The 13,435-nt window shown below is 42.6% G+C and overlaps 1 protein-coding gene and 1 pseudogene across 2 annotated transcripts; both read left to right on the forward strand.

The window, feature by feature from the left end:
* Positions 1-742: 742 nt before the first annotated feature.
* On the forward strand, positions 743-9,937 carry LOC311150269 (zinc-binding protein A33-like). Its single transcript, XM_084187654.1, has 4 exons — positions 743-971; positions 1,109-1,131; positions 7,697-7,815; positions 8,594-9,937. The coding sequence occupies exons 1-4, from the start codon at positions 864-866 to the stop codon at positions 9,139-9,141; spliced, it is 798 nt and encodes a 265-aa protein (XP_084043780.1). The 5' UTR covers positions 743-863; the 3' UTR covers positions 9,142-9,937.
* Positions 9,938-10,806: 869 nt separating this feature from the next.
* Positions 10,807-13,147, forward strand: LOC311149500 (E3 ubiquitin-protein ligase TRIM35-like; annotated as a pseudogene). The gene is made up of 6 exons: positions 10,807-11,210; positions 11,487-11,582; positions 11,702-11,930; positions 12,068-12,090; positions 12,139-12,257; positions 13,119-13,147. The product of its transcript is annotated as an E3 ubiquitin-protein ligase TRIM35-like (transcript).
* The last annotated feature ends 288 nt before the right edge of the window (positions 13,148-13,435 follow it).

Raw genomic sequence — 13,435 nt, forward strand, 5'->3', positions numbered from 1 at the left:
CTTGTTTGGGGAGTTGGTTTGTTGGGGTGGAGGCACCATCTTGCTCTTGGCAGACTGAATGTAAAAGCTAGTCCAATGTAGGAGTTTCAGATGCTGAAGTTGACTGCTTCGCACTTCCATACAGTTGCTGTCCATGGAGTTGAACTGACCAGAGACATAGATAGTCAGAATTCAGCTAACAGTCAAGTAAAATTAGATCAGTTTCTTTGGTAAATTTCAAACACCTAGGATTTTGCAGCGTTAAAATCCAGTTATATTTAAGTAAAACACTGACATCTAGTGGAAGTGTCCTGCACAGACTCAAGCTGATATAAATGACAACTTTTGCAGAGAGCTCCACCCTACTTCTGCTTAACAGGAAGGAGCAAAGCTCACAACAGAACAGTGCTGTAACATGCAGTTATTCAGCTAAACTGATATTTCTTATAGAAGGACGAATAATCTTTGTAAACGATCAAGAATCAAAACAACAATTGAAGACTAAGCATTAGCACACAGCATCTCTTTATAATGTTGTTTCATTCCAGGAGGAACTCAAGACTGCATTGGAGCGCTTACAGGAGAAACTGAAGGTCTTTGGAGAAGTTAAACTGACCTGTGATCAAACAGCCAACCACATCAAGGTAAGAATACAGAGTGAAGCTGAGATGGAATGATACTTTACACATTTACCATAACTCTGTGGAATTATGGATGATCAATTATTGATTATGTCTTTTACATTCCTCTCTGCTGTATCCAGAGCCAGGCCCAGCACACAGAGAGGCTGATTAAGATGGGGTTTGAGAATCTTCATTAGTTTCTACATGAGGAAGAGAGAGCCAGGATAGATGCACTGAAGGAGGAAGAGGAGCAGAAGTCAGATGATGAAGAAGAAGATTGAGGAGTTGAGCAGAGAGATATCATCACTTTCAGACACAATCAGAACCATAGAGGAAGAGCTGGGAGCTGAGGACATCTCATTCCTGCAGGTAAGGACTAATCTACCTCTGATAAATCAACTGCCCTTTCAATTATGAAATAAACATTGTAGCAGTACATTCATATGTTTTAGATTGATTTTCTATGATCAATACATCTATTAATGTGTTATTTTGTTTCCCTACAGAACTACAAGGATACAGTGAAAAGGTAAGGGGACTTTATTATGTCTCTCTCTTCTCTGGGGTTCTGTACCCAACCCCACACTAGTGTAACCCTTAATTCATGTTGTAGGTATTTAACACTATCTCCACCACCAAAAAACAACTGAAAACTATTACTTGTGGTTTAATGTCTCCTGGACCAGGAGATGCAGCCAATCAGTGATGAAGATTCACTCTGCCTCTTTTTTTGCTTCCACCCTCTCCTGACATGAGCAGGTGCCCTTGGGAATATTATTGCTTTCAAAATAAAAGTCCCCAGGGTACAAAATAACAGTGCCTCAATACATTATGCCAAAATACAAATCATAGCAAAAGTAAGGCTACAGTTGTGTCCCCCTACAAAAGGAAACGTCCCCATTTCAATGACAACTTGAGAACACCCTGTCAACCTGACAGAAAACAACTGTAGGAGGGCTGAGGCTAATCATTCTAAGTAACAAAGTCCTTTAACTTGGAAGGCTTTTGACTGTTCGGCCACACCTTGTTGTGGCAGGGGCCTGTACTACAGGAGGTGGCCCGTTTGGTTCAGCATCATGTCTGGGGTTAGGGTAACCCTGGGCAGGTGGAGGTATTAGAGGTATTTCCTGATCCCCAGCGGCAATGGCCGGGGCATGGACTAGCACACGGAATGGGATAGAGTCTGGCGCCCGGGCTGGTGGGCGGTAAGGCAGAGTCCCGGACAATGAGGTGGGAGTGGGTCTATGTCTTACTGGCCTGATGTGACCTCTTCATCACCTTGTATGGACGCTTCCATCTTTGTGCAAGTTTGTTCATGCACTGGGCTGAGTCATCCAAGAAAACCAGGTCCCATTCCTTGTATGGGCAAAAAAACACCTTTCGATCATGATGATGTTTCTGTTGCAGTTTTGCCATTGTAGACTGCTGGTCCGCCTCCTTGGGGTCGTGTGTGAGTCGTGTGGTCAGGTCCTGGGCATAAGCAGTGGGTGTTGAGGGGGCTGTTTGTGCGAGAGATGAGTTACCGTTAAACAGGACATCCACTGGCAGACGAGGCTCTCTGCCATGAGCTTGAAAGTAAGGGGTGAAGCCTGTACTCAAGTGCACACTTGAATTGAAGTACAGCTCCACCTGAGGGATATATTTGTCCCATTCCCCACCGTACTGACTGATGTACTTTGTAAGCTGGTCCTTCAGGGTCCGGTTCTGCCTCTCTACCATGCCAACGCACTGAGCATGATATGGCGATGTGCGTGTTTTTTCAATGCACAGTACTTTGCATAATTGTTTTACGAGGTCTGACACCATTTTTGTGAATGTAGGGCCAATAACACAGTTTACGAGCTCTCAGCAAAGTACGCTCAGCACCTAAATGTCCACTGAACACATTTCCATGAAGGAGAGTCAGTTGCTTTTGGGATGAGTGCCTCTGGAAGCAGTGGCATGTATTCATGGATGCCAAGGGAAGCCAGGCTTCCCACCAAAAATGACCAAGAAAAACCATACAAAATAATGTATATTTCGTCTCTCTGTGTTTCATAAATGTCCTTCAATTCGCAAGAGGCTGAATGTATCTCACCGGAGAAAGCATCCAAGCAAACGAAACAGTACCCCTCTGTCTCTGTATGTATAGCCCATCTATCCTGACTTGTCAAAAAGAGTATGACATTGTTGCTGCCCGTAGCATTGAATGCAAGGGAAGCCAGGGAGAATTTGGCCTCCCTTGATAAAAATAAAACGATAAATAGCCAATCAGCGTTGAGCTAAACTGAGTGAGCTCAACTGTGAATGGTCCTGGCACACCAAAAAAAAGTGTCAAATGAAGCCAGTTTGGATTTGGCTTCAAACCAATCAAATCACATTAGAAGCCAAACGTCACAGACAGAAAACTTGACTTGTTGCATCTCGTTGTGTAGTTGTCCTCCGGTGGCTAGCTAGCTAGCTCAAATTGTCCCTTTCCTAAATTAGCCTTGGAAAGAAATAGGGACTTGAACTTAAATCTCTGTACTGGCCAATGATTATAACAGCGTTTCTGATCCAACCATAAATCCATACTTTGTGTTCCTGGCTGACAGGATGGAAGTTCAACATGTAGCTAGATGTAGTTGGCTGGCTAATGTTAACTAGCTGGCCTGGCGCATCCTTGCCGATGAATGGAAGTTAGGCTAGCGAGCAAGCATTTTAGACAGGTAGCCTATGACAACAAAAACTAAAAGCGTGTACTGTATGACAGAGTCATAGACTGTTCAGGCAACATGAAAGAGGAGGATGGCATTGGTGTTTCTCTACAAGTAGGGTGAGTCAACAGGTTTTATTCTACTTGCACGCACACGCACACACACACACAGAAATCAGTAGCATGGACCGACCCATCATATTTAGCTTAGGTTGATTGGACTAAATAGTTTTTGGTATCATTTAGTTGTCATCGTATTATACTAAGCATTAGATGATGTTGAAATGTTGAAGTTAAAATGGTGCTGAAATAGTGGAGGCAGCGCCTATTTTCTTTGAGAATTGCGATAACTTTGATCATGCTGTAGGTCATGTAACTGTTTGTTACATCCAAGTTTTGTGGACTTCAATGAACAGATGTTGCTCTCTGGTTTTATGATGAAACCAAGGTGTGGTTGAATTTATTCTGTAACTGTGTCTTCTTATTTTCTCGGCCTTTGGGACTATATATCACTGTGTCAATGCATATGAACTAACAGGTTATAGAGCAAACAACGCAATTATCACAACACATAGGTTTTAATATGGCCATAACACATATTACAACCTCTGTGTTGTGATAATTGCGTTATTTGCTCAATAAATTCAGTTAATTCATATGCCTTGCGACCGTGATATATAGGCCTAAAGGCCGAGACAATAAGAAGACACAGTGGCAGAATAAATTCAACCACACCCTTGTTTTATCACAAAACCGGATAGCAACCTCCGTCCAGTGAAGTCCACAAAGCATATTGCATGTAACAGACATGACCTACAGCATGGTCAAGCAAGTTAATGTTTCCGACATATTCGGAACACTAAACAACTATTTAGATTTAGAGCCACAGAGAGTTACCGCAAGTCACAAAGAAAACAGGAGCTCCCTCCACTATTATGTAAAAATGTATGCACGCATGACTGTAAGTCGCTTTGGATAAAAGCGTCTGCTAAATGGCATATTATTATTATTATTATTATTATTATTATTATTATTATTACAGCACCATTTGCTTAGTAACAAAAACTATTTAGTCCAATCAACGTAAGCTAAATATAAGGTGGCTGTCCATGGTTCTGATTTCTGTGTGCGTGTGTGTGCGTGCGTGTTTGTGCAAGTAGAAGAAGTTGTTGACTCACCCTACTTGTAGAGAAATGCTAATACCATCCTACTCTCTTTCATGTTGACGAAACGGTCTATCACTCTGTCATACAGTACACGCTTTTATTTTTTGTTGTCCTCGGCTACCTGGCTGAAATGCTTGCCATTGCATTCTCGTTTGGACCAGACAGCATCAGATAGATGGCCTACACGTAGAGAGACAGAGGGGCACTGTTTCGCTTGCTCAGATGCTTTCGCCTGTGAGATACATTCAGCCTCTTGCAAATTGAAGGAAAATTATGAAACACAGAGAGACGAAAGATACATAAAAAAATATATATAAAAAAATATTGGTCAATTGTTTTGGGAAGCCTGGCTTCCCTTGGCATCCATGAATACACGCCACTGATGGCTAGTGTCTCAGAAGTGTCTGAAATAGGAGCAAGGTGTGCAGCGTTGTGTAGGGCCTCAAACGTAGGAATAGGGGAGGACGAGGAGGTAGAGAAGGAGGCGCAGACACAGGGCTAAGGTGGGTGATTAAACACTGTACCTCTTTGCTGATTTCTGTGTGTTCAGGTCTCCGTGACATGGCGTCTGCGTTTGCATGTTGTTTTCCTTCCCTGTGTACCATAACATAGTCATAGACATCCAATTCCAAGATCCAACTTCCTCTCCTTCCTGTGGGGTTACTATCCCCTGGACATTTCTTGAGGCAGACAAAAGGCTTGTGGTCTGTTATAACTGTGAATGAACTGCTGGACAGGAAATGCTTAACATTTCTGACAGCCCATACAACAGCCCATAATTCATGGTCATAGGTGGCCCACTTTCTTTCTGATGATGAGAGGGTATGACTGGTTTATGCTATGATACACTCCCAGTTGTCTTGGCGATGTGCAAGCACTGCCCTACGGCAGCCTTTGATGCGTCAGTGTAAAGTAGGAACGGCTCTGTGAACACTGGGTGTGCCACAATGGGAGGGTTAGTGAGAGCGTTTTTTTGTGTGTGAACTGCTTCCTCACACTCGGAGCTCCAGTGGAATCTAATTCCTTTCTTTGTCAGAGCATTCAATGGAGCCACAACAGAATCAACATTTCTTAACACACCTTCTGTAGTAGGAGCACAAGCCTGTAAAGGCTCGCACTTCAGTAGTCGCTCTGAGTGTGGGCCAGTCCCTGACCTTGTCCAGGTTCTTCGAGTTGGGCTACAGGCCATCCTTGGATATGACATGTCCAAGGAACGTGGCTTGGGTGCAAGCAAGATGACGCTTGGATTGAGCTTCAAGACAGCCTTTTGGGACTGCATGAACAATTCTTTGAGAGTCTGTAGGTGTTCCATGAAGGTCGTGTTGAAAAGCAACATCATCATCAAGGTAGATGAGGCACACTTTCCAATGTAGGCTACGGAGTACAAGCTCCACTAATCTCTGAAAAGTGGGAGGAGCATTTGTGAGGCCCATCGGCACCACTTTGCCAGTCATGAAGGCACTTTTCTCTCTGTCTTCCTCAGCTAGTTCAACCTGCCAGGAACCACTAGTTAAGTCCATTGTACTGATCCAGCATGCACCTGATAAGCTGTCCAAAGCATCTGATGTCCGTGGCAGGGGATATGCATCTCGCACTGTCACTGCATTCAACTTCCAGAAATCAAAGCAAAATCTGCTCTCCTCAATAAGGTTGTGAACTAACAACTTTTCAACTTGCCTGTCCAGCTCTTTCCTCACCTAGGCTCAGTCCTATATGCACGCTGACGGATGGGCGGGGACTCTCCTGTGTTGATATTGTGTTTGATGAGATCTGTGTGTCCAGTTCTCCAGCTGCTGGAGCTACTCACTGTCCACTGGTGAGAGCTGGAGATGAAGTTTTGGGAGAGCCTGTGGTTGTGCCTGCACATTGTTCAAGGTGGTCTCGACTACAATCTATTCCTCACCTCCCTGACTGACAAGAGAATTAAACTCTCCTAGCAAGGTGTCCCTTGGGATATGACAGTCATTAATGGTGGTGTTAGATACACGGATGAATGGGACACCTTTCTTGACTGAGGACACAGTACATGCCACACACAGGTCTGGGATGTTGCTAAGGTCAGGTTCAAGTAGCCCTATGTTGTCATGGTTCCAACTGTCACCAGAGGGCAGCAGAGACCGCCCTAGAGACTATAATGACACTGTTTTCAGTTCCTAATTATGATTTTGTTTTAGAGAGGTGTGTTTTCTGTTACCCTTTGCAGAAGTTTGATTCATTTGCCATGTGTGTTTGTCTCCTGAGTGAGTTATCGAGTCATAGTGTTTGTTATTTTCACAAGTTTTAATTTGTACCTACTGTTGAACTTTTTCCCAGTCAAGTATTTACGTTTATTCTAAACCACTGGTTCCTCATCTGGTTCTCTTCTCTGCTCCTGGGTCCTACCTCACCACGTCACATACGTAGGTGGAGGACACTGACTGAAGCTCATAATGTTCATCTGGGACAGGGCGGGGATGCACAGGGTAGTTAAAGTAACAGCATTGCATCTGAGTGGGGCACTGTGTCTAGAACACAACAAGGGCACAGTCCAATTCCACCAGTCTGTAACCCTTATTTCTTGTTGTAGGTAATTAACACTATCTCCACCGGAGGACTTGTGTGTTCAGCAGAAAAAAATCAAACAAGGGTTATAACTGAAAACTATTACTCAGTCATGAAGATTCACTCTGGTCTTTTTTTTCTTCCACCCTCTCCCGACATGAGCAGGTGACCCTGGGAATACTATTGCTTTCAAAATAAAAGTCCCCATGGTACAAAATAACTGTCACGGATTCTGCCGAGACTGCTCCTCCTCCTGGTTCGGGCAGGCTTCGGCGTTCGCCGTCCCCGGAGTACTAGCTGCCACCGCTCTATGTTTCGTTATTTGATTGCTTTTGTCTGTCTGTTACACCTGTGTCCATTTGTGTGTTGATTACTTGTCTTATAAGTTCCTTGTTTTGCACTAGACTGATTGTGTGTTGTTATGACTGCCACTTTGTCGGAGCTACGTGTTTGCACTCTGTTTTGTTTTGTGTTTAGTGTTTACGCGTGTTGCGTAATTTTCCCTCGCCTCTTGGTTTTAGTCGAGGTCGGGTTTTCTCATTTACGTTGGACTATTAAAGTCTGTTGGACGTAACCTCTGTGTCCTGCGCCTGACTCCTCCACCACATCCACATCGGTTCTTAGTGACAATAACAGTGCCTCAATACATTACGCCAAACTAAAAGTCATAAATGTAAGGCTACAGCAGCACTGACTCCTGAATGTTTTTCCAGAGCCCAGTGCACACTGCCAGATCCAGAGAGGGTTTCAGGAGCGCTGATAGACGTGGAAAAGCACCTGGGCAACCTGCAGTTCAGAGTCTGGGAGAAGATGCAGGGAGGAGTTCCCTACAGTGAGTAGGTCTTTTAGATATAATGGGTATTAAACACTAAGTGTACAAAACACTAAGAACACCTGCTCTTTCAATGATATAGACTGACCAGGTGAATCCAGGTGAAAGCTATGATCCCTTATTGATGTCACTTGTTAAATCCATTTCAATCAGTGTAGATAAATGGGAGGAGACAGATTTAAGAAGTATTTTTAATCCTTGAGACAGTTGAGACATGGATTGTGTATGTGTGCCATTCAGAGGGTGAATAGGCAAGACAAAATATTTAATTGCCTTTGAACGGGGTATAGTAGTCGGTGCCAGGCGCACCAGTCTTTGTCAAGAACTGCTGCAACGCGGATGGGGATTTCACGCTTAACAGTTTCCCATGAGCCACCACCCAAAGGACATCCAGCCAACTTGAAAGAACTGTGGGAAGCATTGGAGTCAAGATGGGCTAGCATCCCTGTGGAACGCATCCGACACTTTCTAGAGTCCATGCCATGACGATTTGAGGCTGTTCTGATTGCCAAAAAATATTAGGAAGGTGTTCTTAATGTTTTGTGCACTGTGTATATTGGAACACCACTATAACTCTCAAAAACTGAAAACATAGACAGTGAATGCTATTTAGAATTACCTTCATAATGTACATTTGCTTTGCACGTTTTCAGAAGATCTTCCAATAAGTAATGTGAAAATATAGAACACAAAACACAAACACATCATATATCATATAGAGGAATGTATTCCCCCTTGATTTGAATTAATCTAGTGTTTTTGATTTCTCTCCATCCAGCTCCAGTAACTCTGGACCCCAACACTGCCCACCCACATCTCATCCTGTCTGATGATCTGACCAGTGTGAGATACAGTGATGAGGAACAGCAGCTTCCAGACAACCCAGAGAGGTTTGATGGCCATATAATGGTCCTGGGCTCTAAGGGTTTTAACTCAGGAACACACAGCTGGGACATTGATGTTAGGAAGAATAAAGTCTGGGACCTGGGTGTGATCACAGAGTCTGTCCAGAGGAAGGGATACTGTGGATATTGGCATGGATCCTGGGGTGTGTTGTTTGGTGGTGGGGATTATAAAACACATTTACCAAAGCAGCCACTCACTCACCTCACAGTGAGACGGAACCCCCAGAGGATCAGAGTGCAGCTAGACTGGGAAGGAGGAAAGCTGTCATTCTCTGACCCTGTCAATAACACACATCTACACACATTCACACACACTTTCACTGAGAGAGTCTTTCCATTCATCTGCACTGGCTTTTCTCCCCTCCCTCTGAGGGTGTTACCAGGTAACGTCTCTGTATCAGTGGATACTGTCTCTGTCTAAATCAGGGACTAATGTGATGTAAATGAGTCAGTAACACTCACTGATGTCCTTCAATAAGATTCTGACAGAGGGAGGACACACTGTGATGTAGTATAGAGGACCTTCCTCCTTTAAGAACGTTCCTGCTGTAACACTTTCACCTGTCAGATAATCACCACTATTATGGTACTATATTACATTCATCACTGTTAATATTGTCCTCTGTAGCTCAATTGGTAGAGCATGGTGCTTGTAACGCCAGGGTAGTGGGTTCGATCCCCAGGACCACCCATACGTAAAAATGTATGCACACATGACTGTAAGTTGCTTTGGATAAAAGTGTTTGCTAAATGGCATATTATTATATTATTATTATTACAATTATTATTATTATTACTACAATAATCACTATTATTACTACAATAATCACTATTATTACTACAATAATCACTGTTACTATGCAATAATCGATATTAATACTATTTATCTCACACTTTCACCTGTCAGACAATAATCTCTAACATCTGACCAAATTATCCAATATTTTAGTTCTGGGTTAACTGAGATTGGTCAAACTATGGTAGTCATCACTATTATAGAATAGAAATGTCACCTGTTCGTTTTTGGGTTTTCTTTTTACCACATTTTGATTTTGTCTCTGGTTATGTTAACACTGGCATGTATCCCAATCAACTTGGGCTACCTGAAAAATATTTGCCGTATAGTGTTGTGGCCTTGGAGCAAGATTCAGTTAACTAGTTTGTGAACACCAACACATGTAACATATGTCTGTAGAGTGCAACAAATTTTCATCCAATAAAAATGTTAAATTATCTGGAGCTTCTTCCATCAGTGTTAGGATTATGGGGTTAAATTAAGATCAGCTGCACACATATACTGTCTACACACACACACACACACACACACACACACACACACACACACACACACACAACACACACACACATGCACGCGCACACACACACACAAACACACACACACACACACACACACAAACACACACACACACGCACACACACACACAAACACACATACAAATATAGACACACACAGAGAATCCCGGGAGCTTGTTTGGGGAGTTGGTTTGTTGGGTTGGAGTCACCATCTTGCTCTTGGCAGACTGAATGTAGAAGCTAGTCCAATGTAGGAGTTTCAGATGCTGAAGTTGACTGCTTCGCACTTCCATACAGTTGCTGTCCATGGAGTTGAACTGACCAGAGACATAGATAGTCAGAATTCAGCTAACAGTCAAGTCAAGTCAGATGAGGAGAAAAAGTTGATCAGTTTCTTTGGTAAGTTTCATACGCCTAGCATTTTGAAGCGTTAAAATCCAGTTATATTTAAGTAAACACTGACATCTAGTGGATATGTCCTGCACAGACTCAAGCTGATATAAATGACAACTTCTGCTGAGAGCTCCGCCCTACTCCTGCTTGACAGGAAGGAGCAAAGCTCACAACAGAACAGCACTGTAACATGCAGCTATTCAGCATTCAGCTAAATGTCTTGTGGTAGGACCAATAATCTTTGTAAACAATCAAGAATCAAAACAATAATTGAAGACTAAGGAACACCGGCATCAAAACATAGATTTAGAAGTTCAGACAACATTTCAAAAGTAAACCTTCAGTTCAAAAGTCATAACAGAGAGATAAGTAGTGAGAAATGGCATCTAAAGCTTCTCTCTCAGAGGATGATTTCTCCTGTCCTGTATGCTGTGATATCTTCAAGAATCCAGTGGTCCTGTTCTGTAGCCACAGCTTCTGTAAAGCCTGTCTGGAGGAATACTGGAAACAGAAGACATCTCGGGAATGTCCAGTCTGCAGGAAAAAATCATCAATGGAATTCCCCCCCGTAACCTGGTTTTAATGAACCTGTGTGACGCCTTCTTACAGGATAGAAGTCAGAGAGCTTCAGCAGGGTCTGAGGTGCTCTGCAGTCAGCACAGTGAGAAACTCAAGCTCTTCTGTAAGGAGGATAAACAGCCCATCTGTTTTGTGTGTCAAACTTCAAAAATGCATAAAAGCCATGACTGCTGCCCAATAGATGAAGCTGCACAGGATCATAAGGTAGGAGATGTGTTTAACACTAGTTGACCTACAGTATGTGGGTGGCAGGTAGCCTAGCTATTGATAGTGGCAGACCCTGGCCCCACTCTCATAGGGTGTCTCAGTTAGAGTTGGTATATGCAAAAAACACACTTGTCTATGTGTGAAATAGGAAGAATATTAGCACCCACCTAATTTTTTTTTTTTTATGTGCATACAGTCACATTTGAATAAAGATCTGTGTGCCAATCCACTCCTTTTACACACAGTATATCTTTATAAGTTGATTCATTCCAGAAGGAACTCAAGACTTAATTGAAGCCCTTACAGGGGAAGCTGGAGGTCTTTAGAGAAGTTAAACTGACCTGTGATCAAACAGCCAACCACATCAAGGTAAGAATACAGAGTGAAGCTGAGATGGAATGATACTTTACACATTTACCATAACCCTGTGGAATTATGGATGATCAATTATTGATGATATCTTTGACATTCCTCTCTGCTGTCTCCAGAGCCAGGCCCAGCACACAGAGAGACTGATTAAGATGGGGTTTGAGAATCTTCATTAGTTTCTACATGAGGAAGAGAGAGCCAGGATAGATGCACTGAAGGAGGAAGAGGAGCAGAAGTCAGATGATGAAGAAGAAGATTGAGGAGTTGAGCAGAGAGATATCATCACTTCCAGACACAATCAGAACCATAGAGGAAGAGCTGGGAGCTGAGGACATCTCATTCCTGCAGGTAAGGACTAATCTACCTCTGATAAATCAACAGCCCTTTCAATTATGAAATAAACATTGTATTAGTACATTCATATGTTTTAGATTGATTTTCTATGATCAATACATCTATTAATGTGTTATTTTGTTTCCCTACAGAACTACAAGGATACAGTGAAAAGGTAAGGGGACTTTATTATGTCTCTCTCTTCTCTGGGGTTCTGTACCAGAACCCAGTGGACACTGCCAGATCCAGAGAGGGTTTCAGGAGCGCTGATAGATGTAGCAAAGCACCTGGGCAACCTGCAGTTCAGAGTGTGGGAGAAGATGCAGGAAATAGCTCAGGACAGTAAGTATTTAAGGGGTATAATAAGGTATTATATAGTGTAGACCATGACATCACTATGACTCTCCAATACAGAAAAAGAGACAGTGAATTATTTTTAAGATGGCACTCCAGTCTCCTTTCACCTCATTTATCACCTGATTTACTTAACAAAGGCTCATCTCAATATGTAGTGCAGGTATCCTCATGACATGGCACAAGTGGTGGAGATGGGGGGCTTTCCTATTTTGTCCTCTATTACTCCTCTATTGTTCAAGGGGGGAGGCCGATGAAATCACAGTGCACCCATCAGACCAACTCATTGAATGGACAACTCCTAGAAGTTTGCAGTTGTTCACAGACTTAAGGGTAAAAAAATTGTTTTATCAAAATAGTGTTTTTAGTCATTACTGTATTTATACATGAGATATTGTTTTTCAACAGGAAAAGTTTTTTTAAAAATAGCTGGAGTGCATCTTTAAAATACATAACATCAATTTTCATGGAACATCAAATCCGTTTTTTTTTTTTTTTTGTAATTTAGCAGACGCTCTTATCCAGAGCGACTTAGAGGAGCAATTAGGGTTAAGTGCCTTGCTCAAGGGCACATCAACAGATTTTTCACCTAGTTGGCTTGGGGATTAGAACCAGCGACCTTTCGGTTACTGGCACAACGCTCTTAACCACTAAGCTACCTGCCGCGGTTTCAGTGTATTTATCAAAAAGCAGATTGTACATTTACAGATGTGAAGTTTTACGAGGATTTCCCAATAAGTAATGTTCACATATAGAACACAAAACATATATAGCATCATATATCATATACAGTCATGTATTCCCCCTTCATTTGAATTAATCTAGTGTATTTGTGTTCTCTCTGTTCAGCTCCAGTGACTGTTCATCTCCAGCTTTAACTCAGGAACACACAGCTGGGACATTGATGTTGGGGAGAATACATTCTGGGACCTGGGTGTGATCACAGAGATTGTCCAGAGGAAGGGAGAAAGTGGTTTATGGGATGGATCCTGGGATGTGTGGTTTTGTGATGGGTATTATAAAACACATGTTCCAAATAAGCAATCCACTTTACTCACAGAGAGACGGAACCCCCAGAGGATCAGAGTGCAGCTAGATTGGGAAGGAGGAAAGCTGTCATTCTCTGACCCTGTCAATAACACACATCTACACACATTCACACACAC

This window comes from Coregonus lavaretus, assembly GCF_964263955.1.
Source record: "Coregonus lavaretus genome assembly, chromosome: 22".
NCBI lineage: Eukaryota > Metazoa > Chordata > Actinopteri > Salmoniformes > Salmonidae > Coregonus > Coregonus lavaretus.

Excerpts from the sequence above, each read along its gene's own strand:
- LOC311150269 (XM_084187654.1), top strand. The coding sequence starts at position 864 with ATGATGAAGAAGAAGATTGAGGAGTTGAGCAGAGAGATATCATCACTT. Across the intron at positions 972-1,108 it reads AGGACATCTCATTCCTGCAG|AACTACAAGGATACAGTGAA; the intron begins GTAAGGACTAAT and ends GTTTCCCTACAG. Across the intron at positions 1,132-7,696 it reads TACAAGGATACAGTGAAAAG|AGCCCAGTGCACACTGCCAG; the intron begins GTAAGGGGACTT and ends ATGTTTTTCCAG.